This window comes from Lucilia cuprina, chromosome 4 (genome assembly GCF_022045245.1).
Source record: "Lucilia cuprina isolate Lc7/37 chromosome 4, ASM2204524v1, whole genome shotgun sequence".
NCBI classification, from domain to species: Eukaryota; Metazoa; Arthropoda; class Insecta; order Diptera; family Calliphoridae; genus Lucilia; species Lucilia cuprina.
This window is the reverse complement of record NC_060952.1, coordinates 4,435,254-4,451,683: the sequence shown is the minus strand read 5'-3', so window position 1 is coordinate 4,451,683 and position 16,430 is coordinate 4,435,254. Positions and strand designations below refer to the sequence as shown.

The 16,430-nt window shown below is 29.6% G+C and overlaps 1 protein-coding gene across 3 annotated transcripts in view; it reads right to left on the bottom strand.

Annotated features, from left to right (window-relative positions):
• The window catches only part of LOC111690915 (homeobox protein GBX-2), a 60,472-nt gene extending 44,880 nt beyond the window's left edge, over window positions 1-15,592 (bottom strand). The window contains exon 1 of one of the 3 annotated variants that reach the window (XM_046950215.1): window positions 13,450-15,592. In XM_046950215.1, coding sequence (XP_046806171.1) covers window positions 13,450-14,392 — 943 coding nt within the window. In that variant the 5' untranslated portion in view covers window positions 14,393-15,592. The remainder of the gene's footprint in view (window positions 1-13,449) is intronic. The other 2 variants (XM_023453523.2, XM_046950214.1) reach the window with 2 other exon arrangements.
• Window positions 15,593-16,430: the final 838 nt, after the last annotated feature.

The window sequence follows — 16,430 nt, the reverse complement described above, 5'->3', positions numbered from 1 at the left end:
TCATTTAGTATGTATGTCTTTAAATTTTTTACTCTTTTTGGCTAAAGGCCTCCCAAGTTGCTCATCATTATAATAAAGTCATTACCAAATGTTGTTTCTTTATTTTGACTTTTGGTGTTTTGGCAAAAAGTTGGCTTTAAACCAGTGACTAACTTGTGCGGGTTTTCACAAAATTTTATTTACGTATGTTCCCTTATTTTATGTATTTTTTTCTCTATATATACACCGAAATAAATATATTTATGCACAACACACTCTCACATCTCAATTGCCCATATTATCTTTGTTTGCATTTTTATATATCGAGTTTTTTTTTTCGTTGGTTAATTGACCAACGCCTCCAGGTTGCAGTGGTGTTTTGACTGTAAATGCGTTTTTAAAATGCGAAAGTACAAATAAAGTGCAAAAATAAGATTTTTAGTTAAAATGATAATTACATTCAAAATGTTAAAGGTTTAAGATCAAAATTTAAAGTTTGCTATAGCTAAAGGATTTCTGTTTAAAGTTTTGTATGTATACAGCCTACATTACTAGGGAGTTGTGTAGTAATGATTAGTTTCAAAAAGAAACAAATAATTTAAAAAAAATCAATATAATTCCCCTTTAGTTAATATATTTTCTCCTAAATATATTTTATATTAAAAGCAAATAAATGTTCCCCCGTAATAACATGTCATAATTATTCAAAAACCTAACAATATTGTTATTATTTAAAATTCTAATTACAAAATTGAACTTTCTTGTTAAAAATTATAAAAAGCTTTCAACTCTAGTCATTTAATAACCAATTTTTTATTTTAACAATTGTTATTATTGTACACCAGTATTTGTTTTTAATTAGTCACGCCATATTTATTTTTACTATATTTTTTTATTTTATATTTAACAAATATTGTTAGTAAAAATTGTTGCTTTTTTATATTTGTTAATAATATTTGTCTCAAAATACACAGAGCTACACAAATCACATACATATTAATTCTTTGGAACAACTACATATTATTCAGGGTATATAATTAAACCATAGAGAAACACAATAATTCTTAAAACATAAAATCGAAATTCTCCAGCAGATAAAATAAATATTATGAAAAAAATAAAAAAGTCTAAATGACATGATAAATGAAAAATGGCATGACGTGACTACAAGTTAGTAACGATACAAAAAATATTAAGCAAACAATTCTAAAATTTTATATCAAATTATATTAAATATATAATTTGATTTAAGCATTTTGCAATTCAACTGTGTGCATTCATTTTAAATACTACAGACAATTTTTAGAATATGAAAAATAAAAAAATAAAAAGGTGTTAGTATTACACTGAAAGAAGAAATGTTACATTTTTAAAAATGTTTTAAATATACCTTTGCTTTTGAAAAACTTACTTTTTCGTAGACTACACTAGCCTATTGTCTAATGCATGTACTAGTCTGTTGACAAATACTATGAACTAACTATGAATTTGTTTCTGGTCTAATTTGTGGACTTGCCTATGGAGTAATCTATTGAATGGTTAATCTACTAGTATGGACCAGCTAAGTCTAGTTTATTGTCTACACAAAGGGAAAAAGAAATGTACACACCTGCTATCAAATTGACACCAAAATGTTTATAATTTTGCAATAAAATTCAAAGAGTTAGAACACCACCATTGTTAACATTTAGACAACGGATGTGTACAAAATTTAGATTTCGTCAACGAGTTGTAGCAATGTTGATAACGTTGCGTTGTCTGACAACTTAGTGTTGTCGAACCTATTCGTATACTTTGGCAACGAATGTTATTGACAAATTATAAACACTTTGGTGTCAATTTGGTAACGGACGTATTGTCTATGGATTAAACTAAGAGCTAGTACATAATATAAGTCTATCATCTAGTCTATGGACTAGTCTTTGAACTAATATATAAAATGGTTGGTGGGTTAACATGGAAGTTGACTGTGCGCGAATAGTTAAGTAGAGTCGACGGGAGCCCGTTTCGATGAAGTGCTGTATGTTTATAGATCCAGCCTGTAGCCATGAAAAGACTCAATATGTCTTTTAGTTTAGACCCTGATATCTTAAGTTGGATATAAAATAACTGCCAGGAAAAAAGCTTCTCCTAACGGGCAGAGCAGGGCATTCACGGATAAGGTGGGGGACCGTTTTTCTATTCTCCTACCTATGCAAATGCGAGAGCACTCATTGAAGGAGAGCGCAAGTCGACTTGCTTGTCGATGTTATTACTGTTATCGATAATTCGATATATCCCGCCTACTTCGGGTTATAAGATGTTTTGTGCGTTTCTCCTTGAAAGACGGTCATATTAACTTGGTCCCCTTACATGTGCCGAAGTAATTCCTTTATTAGTCTATTACTTATCCCTTAAATAGTCTATGGACAAGTCTTTTCTGTGTATGGAATAGTTTATTGGCTGGTCTATGAACTAATCGATGGACTTTATAAAACTTGTAACTTGTCTATAACTGAATCACTAAAAACTATTGACTAATATATTTATAATAATTGATGTACTGAATTGTAGTCTATTAACTAGTATTTTTATTAGTTTATGAATTAATCACTGGACACTGCATTGAATTGTTAGTACAATAGAATATTGCTTAGCATTAGAACTAATCCACTCTATGGGTCAGTCTACTGTCTAGTCTAATTCAAATTGTACCAGAAATGTATCAAACAAAATTTCTCATTTTTACTTTTGTCTGTTTAAGATCTTTTCAAATAATATTAGAGATCTAACGGTTCTGAGCCAATTAGTAATAAAAATCAAAAAAAAAAGTCAAAATAATTAATAAAAACAGCTCTTGTTTTAAAACCAAACCATCCAGCCATTTAACCAGCCAAGCACATTAAAATGGTAACGCATTTTTCATGTTTTACCATGTGTGTTCTCCCAACAAACAGACAAGCATTTAAACTTTAATTAAACGTTACAATTGTCATACACTGACAATAACTTTTTCACAAAAAAATAAAAAAATAGAAGTAACAGGTGAATGACAACTTACATATATACATACTTATATACATACATAAATACTGGTTTGGAAAATGGCAACAATGTTGTAGTTAAAAATAATATACAAATAAACAAAGTATATAAATTAAGCAGGAGAAAATAAGATAAATAATCAGATATAATTGTATCTACACGCACATGCCTACACACATATGCACATACATACATAGGAGGTGTGTGAATGCGGATGCATCCCTAATTACAATTTAATTACATTAAAAATGCTTAATAAAACAAAGTTAAAAAAATACATAATAAATGTTAAATATAAAATAAAAAAACTTATTTCATTTGAAATGAGGTGGGTTTTTCATAATATAAGTATTTATTTAGGTGTCTGGTTTTAAGTGGCCCTTTTTATTAAAGCAAATTAGGAGGATTGTGCTAAAAATTTGTTAAACAAATTAAAAGCACATAATTACTTTTAATATACCTTCTTTGTGTAAAAATATTGTTATTTTTTAAACACAAATTTTGAAAAATCAGGAACTGTAAAACGTTTCGAAAAAGGCTTATTTTTGAAAAATTATTGCATTTTTGCCAAAAAAAAAAACGTCTTGTGTGTCAATGTAAATAGTTGGCATTTTATTATCTTAAATCAGCTTTATTATGTATTTTATCATTTAATTTTTTATCATCATTATGATTTCATTATTACGATGATCATCTGTGTCTCAATTAGTTCAGCTATTGTAATTTTCAAATCTCTCATTTCTATAACATACAATCACTAGGTTTATCATCATACCCTGCAGTTCGTTGTCACTGTTAAAACTAAATTTTTTAACTCTTTTAAACTTACACTTTATTTAACTTAAACTTTAGCTTACTTAGAGCTACTAAAGTGACCATTGACTTTTCGATAGTTTACCAGTAACATAAAATTAATAATTTATAAAAATAAAATTAATTTTTTTTAAACTTTTATTAGCGACAGTTTAAAATGATTAGCTCTCTACAAATTCAGCATACAGACACTGAAATGATCACTTGAGTCCTTATAGATTACCTGGGACTTAGTAAACAATTAACGTCTAAAAGCAATACAATATTAATCATTGTATAAAGATTTATCATTTTATTAAATGTAAAATTTTTGTCAAAAAAACTTCGATCTAGATTACGTAGGGAAAGTTATGTGAACAGTTAGTTCTTGCTGCATTACCTGGGTTGTGTAAAGTAGACAAATCACTTATTAAAGAAAAGGCAAAATGAACTATAAATTAATGTCAATCTTGCTCTCTACATACATATCTTACAGACACTTAAATGATCATTTGATTCCTTATAGATTACCCGGGACTTATAAAGTAAACAATTAATATCTAATGACAATACTTAGATATTAATCATTCTATAGATATAAATCATTTATATACATATATAAATTATTGGCAATCAAATTTAAAAAACTTCGCTTTAGATTATGTATTGACACTTAAGTGGTCAGTAACTTCTTGCTGCATTACCTGGGATGTAAAAAGTAGACAATTGAGTAATCTCTTTTTACAGAAAAGACCAAATTAAGTCATGTCAATCCTGCTCTGTACATAGCTTACAAACTCTCTCTACATAGCTTACAAACTCTGAAATGATCAAACAAGTTTAAAAAACTTCGCTTTAGATTATGTAGGGACACTTAAGTGGTCAGTGACTTCTTGCTGCATTACCTGGGATGTATAAAGTAGACTATATCTTTTTACAGAAAATACAAAATGATGCATAAATCATGTCAATCTTGAAGAAAAACTGCCTTAAAAGACAAAACTGCTGGGCAAACATTACATTACACTCTAACTCTTTCATTAAGTGCATATATATTTTTTTGCGTGTAAATGTCTATTTAAGCTACGCTTTTTGAGCTCATTTACAGTGTCTTTAAAACATGTTATTAAATTTTGCCGACTAAAATTTTTTTTAACAAAACCAACAAAACAACAGTAAAACAGTTTAAACAAAATTTGACCCATTGTAATGTTTTGTAAATGTTTTGTAAATATTAAAACGTAAAAATAGAAAAATTAATATTTTATTCGCTTTTAAGACAAGCCAACCACAATAACAACCTTAAAATTATCTACTTTAAATAACACTTAAACACAATTACTGTCAGTAAGAAAAAATAAAAGCCAAGTCAGTTTGTCTGTCAGTTATGGAGTCAGTCAACCAACCTAAACTACTTACTCATGCTGCTAAAAGTAAATAGACAGCTAATATGAAGTATATGTTTACATTAAATAACTTATAATTTTATTTGTTATAAACATTTATTAAAGTACAAATATAAATGTTTATTTAAATGCTGAAATTTTAGATTTTGTAGCCCCAGAAAATGGTAGCCATTTTAAGGTTTTATTAACGTCATACACTGAAAGGAATTGCCAATAGAATGGGAAGTGTCAATGTATTAAATAACATACTTTTCGTATCTTATTTGAAAATTCGTGACCCATACACTGAGAGAAATAAGGAAAAAGTAAGAAAAAGAAAAACGTTTATTATCTCTTTTTAAAGCTAATACTATTCAATATTCAATAATATATTTATTTGTATATGTTGTTAATAAAAAATTCTAATTTTTTCAAACTAAAAAAATCTGGGTCACCAATATATAAAAAGCAATTAATTTTCTTTTAAAAATATTTTTAAATTTTCAAAAAAAAATTTTTCTTTAAAAATTTTCCTGTAAACTAATAGTAGTTTTTTTCTTAATATTTTAACTTTATTTCATTTGCAATTAGCAATCGAAAAATATTGAAATATAATTAATATTTTTTTCAACATTTATTATTTATTAGTTTGTTTTTTTTTGTTTTGCTTAATACAAAAAAAAAAAAATCCTTAACAAATTTGTTGTACAAAGTAAAAAAAACAACAATGATAATAAAAAAATTGTTGCATAAATAAAAACTTAATTAATATTCGTATGCATATAAATATTAAATTTTATTAGGCGTTTGGCAAATTTGAAGCTGTATGGTTTTGTTGTATATGGATTTTTTTTTGATTCAAAATAAATTTCAAACAAGAGAAATAAAAAAACAAACCAATAAAAAAATTAATAAAATTGAAAAATATTGTCTCGTGTTGGGAATTTGAAATTTATGGCCGTATAGAGAGATATTCTACAATGATTTTTAACGAGAAAAAAATATGGTAAAAAATTTATTAAACAATATGCAAACATAGTAGTAATATGTGTTCGTATGTGCGAGAGCAAATTGAAAATTTTTTTCTTATAGAAAAATAATTATTTAAAAATGGCAGAAGTGATTAATTTCTCTAATATTCCAAAAATTACAAATTTATTTAATGTTATCTAAAGTCAAGTTTATTATCCCAAGTACATATATAGAGGAAAAACGAAAAACACTCGCCTGGTACCAAATTGACACCAAGGTGTTTATAATTTTTCAATAACATCCCTAGTCAAGGTATATACATACGTATGACAACACTATGTAATGTTGACATTGTTATGTTGTCAACATTACAACAATTCGTTGTGGAAATCTAAATTTTATACACAGCCGTTGTCTAAATGTTAACAAACGTGGTAAACACTTTTGTCAATTTGGTACCAGTGCATATTTATTTTTTCCTCCGTGTACTCTCAACAAAAACTTACATTGACCAAGGGTTTAAAATGTTAAAATCTTCTTACACAAATAGCATTTTAAGTCATTATTTGAGCAAGGGGATGATATTTGAAGCAAGATCTTACCACACTCACAAATAGGGAGTTTTGTAAGTACTTACTACAGTTGCCTTAAAATAGTTAGTTAAGTAAGTAGTTTTGTTTTTTTTTTCTCTTTTCTATTCACCTTCCTTTAGAATTATCCCTCGTAATTGTCAGTTATATTATGATACTTAACTTTACATGACAACCATAGTGTTGGTTGTTGGGCCTTATAAAATTGTTGACAAAAATATGCATTAATTATGGGGCAGCACTCATTTTTTATTGTCTGTTAAAAAATTTGCTCCGACTAATTCGTAGCGCAGTTAAAATTATATTTGCAACACAACTGCATGTGGTAGCTGCTACCTTTAGTTAAATATGCATATTTTTATTACATATTTGAAAATTGGATTAATAACGAAACGTTTCCGCTGGAATGGGATAAGAAAAGACTACTTGCTAAAAATTAAAGATATGTTTAAAATCTGGTAGAAGACTAATACTCGACATCTGAGCAACATCGGAGTGTTTTGTTCTAGAGTAAAAATGTGTATTTTGAGCCTTATTAATTCTAACGAGATATGTCCGTCTGTTAAAACATGAAGGGGAGGATCTAGCTGATATGATAAAGGTGAAAGAAACTGGTAGAAAAGTACCGAAATTGATACAATCCGTTGTTAATAGTAAATAGCACCGAGTTATCATTTTGACAATCATCGTTGTAATAGTTACAACGCATCATTGTCATATTGATTAAACTTTGTGTCATTTCGGCAATGCATTGTTGTGATTTTGACAACAAATTGTTGAAATTTTTACAACATACTTTGACAATACTTTGACAACGGATGTTATTGAAAAATTTGAAACACTTTGATGTCAATTTGGATGATTTTTCCCTCAATGTACGGTTCTACTAAGTTTTGATTAAATAACTATAACTGTCCTAAAAAATACTAATATGACAGGGAAATTCTCATTAAAACTGTTTCTCATTAAAACTGTTAATACGTTCAAAAAAACATTGAGATAGTTTTTAAAAAATATAGATTTATTTTAATGAACATTTTTCCGCTTTTGAAATTTAAAAAATATCTTTCAATTATTAATTCCGAAAAATATTATGGTAAACATTTCATCAGACGATGGCAAAAAGGATTTTAGCGCTGCTCAGATGCTTTAAAAAAAGATACTTTGTCCTCCGGGTTAAAAATTAATAATTATATGTTTTAAAGAAAATTTCATAAATTCTATATAATTAATTAAAAAAATTTAAAATTTTTAAAACTTTCTATTTGAAAGAAAATGTTTCTTTTAGTGATTTTTTCTAAGTAAATGTAATTATGTGACAAATAATATATTACTTTGCCTCTTAACTCCTTCAAGCAAAATGTAAAATTTCCCTCAAACAGTTTTGAATAAAATACAAGTCATCATTTGTTGCCACAAAGTCTAGTCCAGTTTTAATATTTAAAAGTCATACGTTTGTGCGATTTTCACTCTTTTCTAGCATAAATAAAGAAGTAGCTTTCTTTTTTTTTAATGTCAAACAATTATTATGATGACGATCATCATTGTTTATAACGAAAAAAAAATCTGAATAAAATACTTATAAAACAAAAACACATTGATCAATCGTTGTCATATAGCACGTAATTTCATACAATATTTTTTGCTTTATTTTAAGCTCATACTCGCTAGCATTTGCTGATGAGTTTCTGCTTAAAGCGTAAAAGAAGTAGTAGTAAGGTCAGTTCAACTAACTGATGGATGGCTGAATGGACAGACAGATCAGTCAGATGGATTATTATAATATTCATATTAAAAAAGATGCGAAAGACATCTTTTTAATACAAAACGCAATCTGTTTATGATGTTGATGGAGTAAAAGGAAAAAAAAAAAAAACAAAAACACATGAACTGAACTGACTGATTGACCGACTGTCTGCAGAAAAAAAAAAAACAATTTCTCAATTGTTTTGCATACGATCGTGTATTCGTACTTGTAAGTAGTATGTTAGTTACAATGAAAATTGTGACATGATCACCCCAGAAATTGGTTGGATGAATAAGAATGAATGATCCAATGAACGATGGTGTTTTTTGTCCAACTTGAACTACATAATCATATATACGAGGGTGGAATAAAGATGTGGGATTAATAAAATTATTAAAATTATATTGAATTTGAAACTAAATTGCGATCCTCGTATATAAACAGATAACTGAATATTCAAATGGGGAAAACAGTTTTGAACAAAAAGAAAAAAACATCAGTAGCAACAGAGAAAAACGTGAGCTTAAACTAAGCCAACAATCACTGGCAAAATATGACGATTATGTCGACTGATGAGGATGACGACGACGATAATGATTGAGTCTCTGATTACAAACTGTGTGTGACTGTGACTGTGACTGCGTGATGATTAAGTCCACTGCTTGAGTTTCAATTTACTACTTTTTCTGATTCGGCTTCATCTTTTTCTTAGTTTTCTTCACTGTTTTCATATAATGAGCTCTATATCTTGTTAAGCATTTTGCATTTGTTGTATTGTAGACCTTCTTGAACTCGAATGTTTGTTGGCCAAAATCACACACTCTTTTTTTTGATTCTAAACTTAACTCTTCTTACCTACTTAGTTATTTAGTAGTTGGCTACTGGTTTCTTCTACAAGTATAATTTTCACATCTTCTGGGACGTTTCCATTTAACTTGTTGCAGAGATGACGGGAGTTTTAAAAGATTTATTTTTGCTGGCAAAGCTTAAAAGTTATTGTGTCGATTGACGATGATGATGACGATGAGGAATAAATTGAATTTGTACAAAGCACGTACGTGTAATTCGGTATTAAACTGAAAAGAAATCCTTCAAGGTTGCAACAATAACTTCAAATGTAATGTGTGTGTGTGTGTGTGTGTTTGCAAGCAAACCAAAAACATTCAACAATTGTTACAAATTGTTATTGTATGTGTCCGTCCGTCCGTCTGTGTATGTTAATACTGCTTAATCAGTTCAGTAGTCTGTGAGTAATCGGTAATCAGTATTTAATAATGATGTTTTTCTTGTGTTAGATGAGTTGTTGAAACTGCTACTGGATTTTATTTAGCTGATTATGGTCATCAGTTTTGTATTGTCAGTTGTTGTTTTGACCACAACTATCATATTTTTTTTTGTTTTCTGTATAGAAATGAGCACAATTACCATGGAATGTTTTTTTATTATTATTGTTGCCTTAATACAATTCCAAAGATACGTGTTGACCAGTAGTAAACAGCTACAAGATTTAATGATTTTATTTAGCGCCACGCTTAATTTTCTCTTTTACATTGCAAACCTTAATAGTTTGTTTTGAAGTGTTGCAAATTCTTAAAAATACGATCACAATAAAGAAAAACAATTTCAAAACGGAATATATATATTGCATAACTGTAGTCTTACGTTTTTGAGATAATTATGTGGGAATTATATAGACGAAAATCAATGTTGTAATATTTCAAAGTTCTGATATTTGAAGAAAATGGAATAACTTTTTTCAAATCATCTATTCCATATAACAATCGGAAAGATCAAACATCTTTAAAAACATGATAAGTCCGCAAAAGATCTGCATATGAGAACATCAAAACTATTTTGCCCAATATCCCAATTTATATATTAAGGCAAAGAAACGGATGAGCATGGATCATTGAAGGTTCAGACGTTCGTGTAAAAGTACTGACTATGACTCTTAAGAACGGAGCTCAATTTCTATTGATACTTTACATAAACCGATCGACACCTTTCCTGATTTTAATCAGATCTTAATTCTCTCTCTTTGCTTAAGTGTCGTTTATGAGAAGCGTCAATTGTTACGAAAGTCTAAGGATTCATAAAGTTTTATATATGAACTTTGGAATATGATTGAAATTGTAATTGGAATTCTTACTCTCTTACCAATTTTTTAAGCAACAACTTCTAATGATTATTTCAGAACATAGAAGAGGAAACTATCGATAGTTGAAGTGACCATTATACAAAAACCTTTTTCATTCATTTCTCTTGGTCTTGTTTCTGTCACTGATCTACTGAGAAGACATTTTTTTAATTATGTTAACAGATCCATTAAATAGAGAGGCCTGTAGCCTCTCTTTCTTGATATTCTCATTGCTCTAGTGTAGTTCATCTAAAGTTTCCTTAAGTTGTTTTAAAAGTCTCAGAAATGGAATAGTTTATGTTTTATGCATAATTGCCGAGATCTTGTTACTTACTTGCCACTTTTGATCTTATTCTATATTCTTTTTTTGATCTTCTCTACTCTTCCATACAATTTATCGATTATCGAACACTCTCTCCATCTTTACCAATAAATAACTATTAAAACGTGTTTGGCCTCATTTTTTAATAACTTGCAATTAATTTCTCAATTGTTAACTAAAAATCACTTTAAAATAATAAAAAAACGATAATTATTTACAAAAGAAATAACCAACCAAACCCATTGAAATTACAATTCATATTTCATGGTTAATGGTGATTTCCTTCGTTTACAACGTCTTTCTTTAATAGAATTTCTTTTACCACTTTCCAGCGACGAGTATGAGAAAAAAGTTTAAAAATTGATTTGGGAAAAAAATGTTGTTGATTGCTCGTTGCAATGTTTAGTTTGCTTGTTTTGGTGTAGACGCTTAAACTTTAACATGCAACATGATTAAAAACATTTGTTGTTGGATTTGTTGCTGCTATTCCTGCTGTTGTTTTGTTGGGCAATGTTTATCTTTTTCATACTTTGGCCATTATAATGAAAAAAAACCAACAGCTATAACAATAACACTAACTAAACAACAAATAATACTATTAACAATAATATTACCAATAAACATTTTCTAACAACAACAACAACAATAGTAATACTCTGTAGATATATTAAGTATAAGAAAGAGTGTAAGTCTAATTTGCAACTTGTTTTGTGGTTAATTAACAATTGATCAAAGTAAATTCACCGACATATCGTTTTACAGAACGATCGCGTCTCTCAATGAAAGTAAAATGAAATAAAGTAAATCATTAGATATAAAACATACATTCAAACATTCATTAATAAATTTATAAGACTTTTAAGTATGAATGGATAATAACGCACATTAGTTTGCACTAGACATAAAAGCTTAAATGTTTGAATGAACCCAAACTGCTTGTTCCTCTTTACACTCGATTCATTTTTTCTAGTTCTTAAACAGCATGAGCCAGACATGGGTATAATGGATATAATTTCTTATTAATCCAACTTACTACTGAAGTTATAGTAGAACAGACAACAGTTGTTGTGGGAATCGAACCTATGACTCGCAATATGATTCAACTCACAAAATTCCAACTAGTCTATACACTTATGGGTTATTTAGTTCTTAATCAAGGACATGCTATAGTAATAGTTAACTCTTGTATAAGGTATAAGAAATAAAATCTGTCCTCATTCCCAAAGTACCTGTTATAACAGTGTAATGTTTTGCCTCTCGAAATTCATCGTTAACTAACAAAATTACTTATAACAAAAAACTCAACTATCCATCTCTGGCTTTAACAACAATTTACCACACGTTTCAAAAAACAAACAACAACAAATATCTACTGTTAATATGTAGTAATAAAATAGTATTATTGAATTAATTAAGTATATTAATAAAATTGTTGTACATTTATAAATTCTAATCTAATAATTGTTTATAATTTTCTATTTAATTGAAAAAATCTTTAAAAGATTTACTTTATTAAAATAAATTTACCGCAAATGTTAAGAAATTTTAATCATTATTTATTTAAAATAAACATGTAATTTTGTAATTAATTTAATAATAGATAAAAAAACTTAAAACCAATTGTTAAATATTTGGTGAACGCTTGTCATATAAAGTTCGTATATGGCCAATCATGCGCTTGACTGTTTGGAATAACGAAATACATAGTATGATTTTAACATTTAGAATGGATTCATTCTTAAATTAGGAAAAAATTCTTGAACAAGTACGTATTAATCTGGAGATCTCTTTAATTCCAGGATTAAATCAAAGTACTTAATCGTATTTATAATGGGATTGATTAAGTAGAAATTTCTCGATTCTTCCTATTAAAACTACTCAATCGATAGATTTTTTGCAACAATCTGAAGGCAGCTTCTATCATTCTTTGATGACTCCTGTGGTCTTAGTAAATAACCTAACTTCATATTTTAACATTTTGTTACATGTTTCCAACTTAAATTTAACTGATATCATATCCATGCAATATGCTCTTCTATAAAAGCGGAAAGAAGTGATCTATTCCTGGTATATTCTGGAATAAAATCTCTGAAAATCAAAGTTACTGGAAGAGTTCTAAAAAATATATAGGTTAGTAAACGCTCATTGTATTTAAAGAAATGATTTCTGGAGCCATAAAATAAAAACTTTCCGACCTCGATCTTTAAATGAAATTATTAGATTTCGAAAAAGAACTCTTATTATCATAAGTGTGCCTAAACCTTAAGGACCATGAATTTAAAAAGTACACTGATATCTTAAATAATTATTTTTATAATCAAACTATAGCATAGAAGCAAGGTTATGTGTAAATAGGAACCGAGAAGAGCGATATAATCTCTGGAGTGTTTGTATAACAGTTGTATAACAGTTTAAAGAAGTTAAGTTCCATATATTATGATTGTACACTTCTAGTAACGCGAAGGAAATAAAGTTATTAACTAAACTGAATTCCAACTTACCTTGATCTTCATCAAAATTTTTGGTTGATAGCTGAAACAAAGCATCCAATGGAGTATCATTTGAATTTTTCTTCAATTTATCATCTGATTTTTTTGCATTTGTATCACTTTTATCCCTATTGGCGGGTAAACGTTCCTCATTACTACTAGAATTTCTCACAGATTCTTCCTCACCCTCTTCCCCAACGTCATCATCATCGTCATCTTCGGCAACATTTACCTCAGGCGAATAACACTGACTACCAGCCGAACTAGAACGAGAACGTTCTGAACCATCTTCTGAAGGTATAATATTAGGATCCATACTCATTTGTCGTAAAAGCTGAGCCTGTGCTTGGAAATGTTCTTGCAATTGGCGCTGATAGTCCCAAGCCAAACGTTGTTCATAGTGCAATAAGGCCGGTGGAAAGAAATGGTGTATGGGCAAGGTAGGAGGAGAAGTGTTATTGGGATTGCTGACTGGTGTTGGCTCCCATGCTGTGGGTATTACTTTGTGTAGTCCCGGTAGGTCTAACATTAGCAAAGGTGCTGGAGCGGCAAGAGGAGCTGGTGGTAAACGTTCTGCCAATATATGGGGAGGCATATGATGCGTTACCGGAATGCTGGCAAGAGCTAAAGGTTTTGATGGTGGCGTTCCTGATCTTTTGATGGGTTTTACTTCCAAAGGAGCTTTATCTTCATTTTCCTTTTTCCCCAGTATATCAGCTATAGAAAAACTTTTAACACGCTCCGCACTCGATTTTCTACGTTGAGGCAATGCCATGGGTGGGGGAAATTGTACAGTTGGTGGTGGTATTATTTCCACGCTGGGTCTAAGTCTTTTTATGTTGAGAACATGAAAACCATTTGTAGATGCTGTGGCCGAGTGTAATGGCGGTGGCGGGCTGGGAGAACCCACAGATATTTCAGACATGGCAGGACTACTGGAACGTAACATGGTCATGGATTTAGTTTTTGTTTTTTATTTATTTCTTAACCTTTAAATTTGTTTTTTAAGTAAACACATTTCACAATTTTTAAGTTTTAAACAATATATTAAAGATTATTTATTGATAAAGTGCATTTTATTTAATCTGCACTTATTACACTTAATTTTGATAGAAAACTTTTTCTTTTTTTATTAAAATTGCGTCGGCAAAACGTATCCGCACTTTAAGCTACAAAACGTACAAACAAAAACACGCAAAAAATGGCTCGTGGCGCCCGTGTATCATGCGAGAGAGAGCGAGCAACTGTAAATGTAAACGAGAAATGCTAAACAACTGGTAACACTGTTCCTTTAACAATTTGCTGTTTGCATGCATTTACAGCAGCAACAACAAACAAAACGAGTTTTTACTCTCGAATTAAATGAATGTATAGAATTTTGTGTGTTGTACTCTCTCCATAATCTTTATTAACACAAACGAACTAAAATTTTACTCTCTGAAAAGTAGTGACGTCACTTTACTTTATCGGAAGAAATAAATAAGAAAACAAGTCTAATTGGAATTAATATGGCAACGCCTTACTAATAAACTGTATGAAAGAGAGAGAGAGAGACAATTAGCAATAACGAGTTTTTCCATGTATAAGAGTGAGTAAACTGTAGCAAACAGCCAATCAATGTGAAGCAAAAGTGTTTTCATGTTTTTACCATTCTTTCCCTTTTACTCACTTCCTCTTTTGTTGGTGTTTCCGCTGTGTTTAGTGTGAGTGTTCGTTCGTTAGTTTGTTGGTGTATATTTTATGTTGTTGGTTAAAGCTGTCATCAAAAACGTCATCAATTTTAGCAATTTGACGTTTATTTTCTGTGTGTGTTACTTTTCATATTCTTTTGTTGGCATCTCATTTTTTTCTGTGTTGCAGCATTATTTCCCTTCTTCCTGTTGCCCTCATCATATTGTTAAATTCTGGGTCTTGGTTTGTTGTTGTTGTTGGTTTGTCTTTACATGTGTAATATATTAAATTCTATTCTGTTCCACTTGGTTGCTTACGTTAATTGTCGTAATTGTGCCGCCGTCGCTTATATGCTTCTTTGACTTTTGCTTGTCGTCAGCGCTTTGCCCCCCAAAGATTTTTCCATCTCTCTGTTCATCTCTTTCATTCGTTGAAAATAATAAAAGTCTAATATGCCATCCCTGTCGTTGAGTTGTACGCGATTCCTTTTTGTAGCGGTGAGTGTGTAGAAAGAAATAAGTTGGCGCTGGTTCAATTGTCACTAGTAACGATGTCTAGTTGTGTTGTTTTTGTTGTACTTCTTTGTCGGCTATTTGTGTCTTGATGTATTTGCTGACTGCAGCAATTTGCAAAAGTGTTTAATTCAAAAAAGGTGTCGTTATACAAATGCCTCCACTCTACTCATTTTATCTATCCTCTCTTAAATATGTACTCTCATATAGCAATTGTCCCTCTTTTTGCCTTCAACCCCCCAAATCTATTAACAGTGTTTACTTTGTGTATATATCAAGAGTATTTTTTGTTTTATTTTGGGAGGAATTTTATTATTGTTGTTGCTGGTTTGTTGTACGAGCATGTTTGCAAAGTTTTAAAATTGATTGCAGTAAATCACATTTGTTTAAATAATCTTTTTGAAGTCAAGCGTTCACAAGTCGTTTTTCATGTTAATACAATTTGAAAGCAATATGAATTTGCTTGTTGTGTTTGTTGTTATTGTAGTTATTTCTTTAAGCACACATAATATTAACATTAACATACAACAACACCCTTTTGTTGTTTTTGTTGTGTATTATCAGGTCCTGCTTGTCTTCGTAGCAAAAACAAAGGCGGTTTCTTTTTATCCCTCTGCATACACATCGCATTTTATAAACACAAAACAGCGACGTCTTTTAGGAATTTTATAGGGGAGCTTCATATATTTATTTTCTGGAGAAAATTTTGAGCTAGCGACTAAGAGAGGATCATGAGTAAGCTTTAAAGTTCTCTGTGTTAATGGAAAATCTGAATGAAGTAGATCTCGATTCTAGAATTAGTGATAGTGT